This window comes from Mastomys coucha, unplaced genomic scaffold (genome assembly GCF_008632895.1).
Source record: "Mastomys coucha isolate ucsf_1 unplaced genomic scaffold, UCSF_Mcou_1 pScaffold20, whole genome shotgun sequence".
Lineage (NCBI taxonomy): Eukaryota > Metazoa > Chordata > Mammalia > Rodentia > Muridae > Mastomys > Mastomys coucha.
The window spans coordinates 34,649,206-34,654,949 of NW_022196903.1; the positions used below are offsets into that span (position 1 = coordinate 34,649,206).

Sequence of the window (5,744 nt, forward strand, 5' to 3'; positions counted from 1 at the left end):
ATTTGCTCAATAAGTCTCAGTTAACTGTAGAAGCCATTCCATCAGGTCTACGCACCACTGCTAAGTCAGTGCAGTCCGAGACTCAAGGACCCAACCGCTGAAAATCTCGCCTTCCCTTGGACCCACCTGCAATATTCCGTGTAGCTTAATATTTCTAGGATTTAAGCTACGAGGCTTTGGAGAGGAGAGGCAGACGCGGAAAAGAGGTCTACAGAACTCGCTTCTGTGTTCTGCTCTAAATCACCCCAGGCTCTCGGCGTGCCCAGGCGCTTTTGTCCTGGTTGGCGCCGCGGTCCCTTTAAGGAGCGTGTCGTGAGCAGAGAGGGAGGACCCAGGTACCGGAAGCCGCGAGCAACGCTGGCCTAGACGCTCAGTGCTCTCTCTGCCTGGCTGTGACTCCGGGCTCCGTGCTGGTCCAGTGCGGTCGGGTCGGCGTCTCCGCCTAGGGTTCCCGGGAACCTGGACCGTCCTCCCGCGGCCCTCTGAGGCTTTGCCGTCCTCTCTAGGCCGCGGGTCCGCATCTCCATCCCTGGTGCTTGGCGACTCCGGGCACTCTGAGCTCTGGCGCTGGACAGCTTGTCACCCGGGGTCCTCGGCTCAGGTCCCCGTTCCCGCGTCCCGAGTTGCGCTGGGGGGGGGGCGCGGTCCGACTCCTCCCCGCTTCGCCACGGAGTGTCTCCACAATGGCTTCACTTTAGGTAGAGGGCTAGCAGCTTAGGCCGGGGGTCTGGAGAGGATGGTGACCCCCTGGCGCTTGTCTGTCAGGGTCTACTTGTCACACTTAAGATGCTTTGAGTTCAGAAAGGAACTTGGGCTTTCCAGACCCCTGGGATGCTCTCGCAATGCCAGACTATGTTGGTTTCTGCTAGGTACTTTGCCCAAATTCATCTCGGCCCATGGCAGTGTTGGAGAGGGGGCGCCTGGCAGCTTGTGCCAGAGAAAGACTCATTGGAGTGATCTGGCGGAAAATGGACTAGTGGAGAAGGTGGCCCAAGAAGGGCCTCTGGCCCGCGTCTTACTGTGTTTCCGCCTAGGGCTCCGTGCTGGTGTGCTCTTGGCGAAATTCTTTCCCCTCCTCTTCTTCTACCCTCTCACCTACCTGGCTCCTGGCCTCTCCACCCTCTGGCTCCATCTGCTTTTCAAAGCTACAGAGACCTCAGGCCCAACATATATCAAATTGGGCCAGTGGGCCAGCACCCGGCGCGATCTCTTTTCAGAGGCGTTCTGTGCCCAGTTCTCCAAGCTGCATGTCCAGGTGACCCCCCACCCTTGGGCAAGGACGGAATACTTACTCCAGCAGGCATTTGGGGAGGATTGGGGCAGCCTCCTCTTTTTTGAAACCCGGAAACCTGTGGGTTCAGGTTGTGTGGCCCAAGTGTACAAAGCGTTCGCTAGTATTTCCTTGCTGGAGAAAGACAGAATCTGGAGACTTGGGGAGCTCTCTGCCCCAGGAACCAGGGCTGTCGGGATGCAGAGAGAGCCCTTTATGAAAGACTGGAAGCCTTCAGAAAACCTTGCCGACGAAGCATTTCTAGAAAAGCTGCTTTTCTCCAAAGCTGACCTTCGTAGGTCAGAAGTGGGTGTACCTCAGGCTCCTGGCCATCTACCTAAGTCAGATCACCTCATCCCAGTGGCAGTGAAAGTAAGTGCTCTCACTAGTGCTGGCCCTAGTGCTTCCTGTCTACCCCAGATCAGAAACAGACCCTGGTGAGAGTCACATTGCTTTCCCTTCAAAGACTGAGTATTCCTTCTCCAAAAACGCTTGGGAATGGAAGTGTTTTGGCTTTCATTCACATGGTTCTGGATTGTAGAGTATTTGTATATCTTCGATGAGATAGCCTGGGATAGGACTCAAGTCTGAACATGAAACATGGAATTCATTTATGTTACACACACACTCCACAACTTATACATGTAGACTACAAGGCATTTCATGCCATACTTTTAGTGCACTTCTGTAATGACGTTCCATCACCTGAGATCAGGTTTGGAATTTTTCACTTGTCAGTCCTTAACTGGGTCAGAGTTTGAAGCATTTTGAGTTTGGATTAGGACTGCTCCACCTTTATGCTTGTTAGCTCAGCCAATACCTGTTAAATTCAAGCTATTTATTTTTCTCCTCCAACTCGTCTTCTTCTTCTTCTTCTTCTTCTTCTTCTTCTTCTTCTTCTTCTTCTTCTTCTTCTTCTTCTTCTTCTTCTTCTTCTTCTCCTTCTGTAGTGAGGATAGCTCATTTGTTCTTTTCTTTTTTCTTTTTCTTTCCCCCTCCTCCTCCTCTTCTTCCTCCTTTTCTTCCTCTTTTTTTTTTTTTGAGGTGGATTTATACTATGGCTATATACTAATATACTATATACTGTATACTATATACTATACCTTGGCTGTCCTGGAGCTTACTATGTAGACCAGGCTGGCCTCAAATCTACAGAGATCTGCCTGCCTCTGCCTCCTGAGTTCTGGGATTCAAGGTGTATTCCTCCACGATAGGCTCTGATTTCACTTCTTTTTTTTTTTTTTTTTCCCCGAGACAGGGTTTCTCTGAGTAGCCCTGGCTGTCCTGGAACTCACTCTGTTAGACCAGGCTGGCCTCGAACTCAGAAATCCACCTGCCTCTGCCTCCTAAGTGCTGGGATTAAAGGCGTGCGCCGCCACCACTGCCCCTGATTTCACTTCTTGACTTCAGGGAGCTGTGGTGTGAATAGTGTGAAGGAGGGAAAAAAAGAGTTGGGTTTTGCTACTTGTGGGGAGGAGGGTCCACCACCACCCAAAAGCATCAAGGGTATTGGGTTACTTCCCTTTGTTTTGATGAGAAGCACTCTGGCTGTTTTAAAGGTGGGCACCTGTCCTGGCTAGGTAAGATGTTTCCTCCTGACCCCCTGTCTTGTCTCATGGTCCTTTCTGGCAGGTGTTACACCCAGGCTTGCTCTCTCAGGTGTACATGGATCTACTGCTGATGAAGATTGGCAGCAAAGCCCTGGGGCTTTTACCAGGAGTCAAATGGCTTAGCTTGCCTGAGATCGTGGACGAATTTGAGAAGCTCATGGTCCATCAGGTGAATCCTTCTCTCAGCTGTAAATAGCACCTAACATAGTTCTTGCCATTAACAGTTGCTTATGAACCAGGTGAATGATGCGTGAGTAGGTAGTTTCCCAGTATATCACGCAGACCATGATCTATTAGTCAAGGTGGGTAATGCTAGTGGACGAAACAAGAAATAGTCCAGTCCACCAACATCATGTCGCTAGGCTATTTCTTGCTTATATTCAGGTAACTTGAGGGGAGAGGGGAGCTCTACTTTGAAGTAGTATTAGGACCCATTTTCTTTGCAAGACTGGCACTGCCATTACAACTGGGAAAACAGAGCCTGTGCTGCCCGTCACTACAAGGCCAATGAATAGATACAAAAATTGAACCGTACATTTTTTTGTTGTACATTTTGTTTTTGTGTGGGTATATGGTGACAGGTAGGCATGGTCATGCCATGGCATGAGTATGTAAGTCAAAGGCCACCTTTGAGGAGTCAGTTCTCCCATGGTGTGGGGCCCTTGAGGCTGGGACTCCCATGGCACCAAGTGTTTATACCCAGTGAGCCTAGAATTTTACTGGCCTAGAATTGAATCTTTAAGTTTTTACTGAGAGAGCCTGTGGTTTGAAAAGATAATAGATTTGATATTCTTTTACATCAGTCAAGACCTTCCTTACATATTTTCGTCAGTTAGCAGGCTCTGTGGGGAAGCAGTCATCTCCCTGGAGCTCAGTCTTGCCTCTCTGGTCAGCCCGTCGGCTGTAGTTTTGAGGCTTGTGCCTCTCTGGCCTTGCACTCTTTCTTCATTCTCTGGATATGTGGGTTTGGGCAGTTCTAGAAACACCAAGTCTATTTAGTGTCCAGTTATCAACCTTGTACTTCTCCACGGCATCTGAGCCAAGGTAGAGAGAGCACAGCGTCTCTTAGTATTATGCACCTGTTAAGCTATTAATAACAGGGACAGCTGGAAAGTGGTAGCACACACCTTTAATCCCAGCACTTGGGAGGCAGAGGCAGGTGGATTTCTGAGTTCGAGGCCAGCCTGGTCTACAGAGTGAGTTCCAGGACAGCCAGGGCTACAAAGAAAAACCCTTTCTCAAAACAAAAAACAAACAAACAAACAAATATATATATATTGATACAGAATAAAACTGCTCTAATTCATCTCCTATTACCTTCTCCAACATAGTCAGTTTGAAATGGAGATGACATGGAAGATGTAAGAGATTTTTATGGATAGGCCAGGAAGTGAGAAATATCTCTTCCTTCCAGTCTACTGAGCAGATTTCCCAGAGTCCTTGGGAAATACAGTTTCCCTTTGTGCTTGCAGGCAAAGTGAAACTAAATGGATCATATTAACTCTGCCACCTTCAGTGGATGACCTCCGAGACAAAAGACTCATTTCTATTTTCAGAGCTAATTGAGTAGACAAGGACCTCCTCCCTGTTGGAGACCTTTGGGGGCATTTGTATAAGTAGCCAGACTTGGTAAACTAAGTTGGAGGTATCTGGGCCTTCACATGAGCATACAGGTCTTTGTTGAGTGACTTAGGTATGGGTAGGGTTTCAGAAGCTATGTACTGTCTTCATTTAGAGCCTCTGATTGAAGCTAAGAAGCTTCAATCATTTTCAGCTTCTAGGCACTTATTTTAATGTTTAGAAAGTATTTGGGTACCTGGTATGGCTCAGGCCTATAATCACAGCACCCAGGAGGCAGAGGCAGAGGCAGAGGCAGAGGCAGAGGCAGAGAGGGGCAGAGGGGCAGAGAGGGGCAGAGGGGCAGAGGGGCAGAGAGGGGCAGAGAGAGAGGCAGAGAGAGGCAGAGAGGGGCAGAGAGAGAGGGGCAGAGAGGCAGAGGCAGAGGCAGGAGAGAGTCAGGGAGAGTTAGGAGGAGAGTCAGGGAGGACAGTCAGGGAGAGGAGAGGAGAGGCAGGGAGAGGAGAGGAGAGGCAGAGAGAGGAGAGGCAAAGGCAGAGAGAGGAGAGGCAGAGGCAGAGAGACAGAGAGAGGAGAGGCAGAGGCAGAGAGAGGCAGGCAGAGGCAGAGAGAGAGAGGAGAGGCAGAGAGAGAGAGGAGAGAGGCAGAGAGGCAGGCAGATGTCTGTGAATTCAAGTCCATCCTCATACAAATGAGTTCCAGGTCCTGATTCAAAAAACAGAAATGGACAGTAAAGTATCTGGACAATACAATAAAGAAAATATTTGGGCTATTGGAATAAGTAGCACAACAGGAAATTTTTGCCTACGGTTCTGAAGACCAAGCCTGGGGCCAAGAGAGATTCTGGTTCATGGAAGTCTTCACATGGTAGAAGGCCTAGCATCTCAGGCCTCTTGTATAAGGACATTACAGAACTCTACTCAAGACCTAGTCACTCTCTGCAAAATCCTAATGGTTATACCATATCCTTGGAAGTTAGGATTTGAACATAGGGGTTTGTGGGGAATGGGAGGTGTATGTGGAGGGGTAGTATGGTATTCAGACCAGAGTAGAGAGCTTGGTTTCTGTCCTGGAGTGTAGTAAGTTTGATAAAAGAGATTACAGAGAAAGTAGATTCTAGTCAAGCCACTATCTCTTTACTTTGACTCTTGGCTTCACCTCCCAGCTGAACTTCAGCTTGCATTAAAAGCCTGAAAGACATCAGGGTCCCATGGCTTGAAACTCTCATCTCTATATTTTACCCATTTGTATATTTTGTTTTTGGTTTTGGTTTTTTTTTTTTTTTT

The 5,744-nt window shown here is 48.6% G+C and overlaps 1 protein-coding gene across 3 annotated transcripts in view; it reads left to right on the forward strand.

The window, feature by feature from the left end:
- The first annotated feature begins 340 nt into the window (after positions 1-340).
- The window catches only part of Adck2 (aarF domain containing kinase 2), a 13,517-nt gene continuing 8,113 nt past the window's right edge, over positions 341-5,744 (forward strand). For 2 of the 3 annotated variants that reach the window (XM_031381623.1, XM_031381625.1), the window contains exons 1-2: positions 342-1,642; positions 2,903-3,049. In XM_031381623.1, coding sequence (XP_031237483.1) covers positions 737-1,642; positions 2,903-3,049 — 1,053 coding nt within the window. In that variant the 5' untranslated portion in view covers positions 342-736. Of the gene's footprint in view, positions 1,643-2,902; positions 3,050-5,744 lie in introns of all 3 variants that reach the window. The other variant, XM_031381624.1, reaches the window with a different exon arrangement.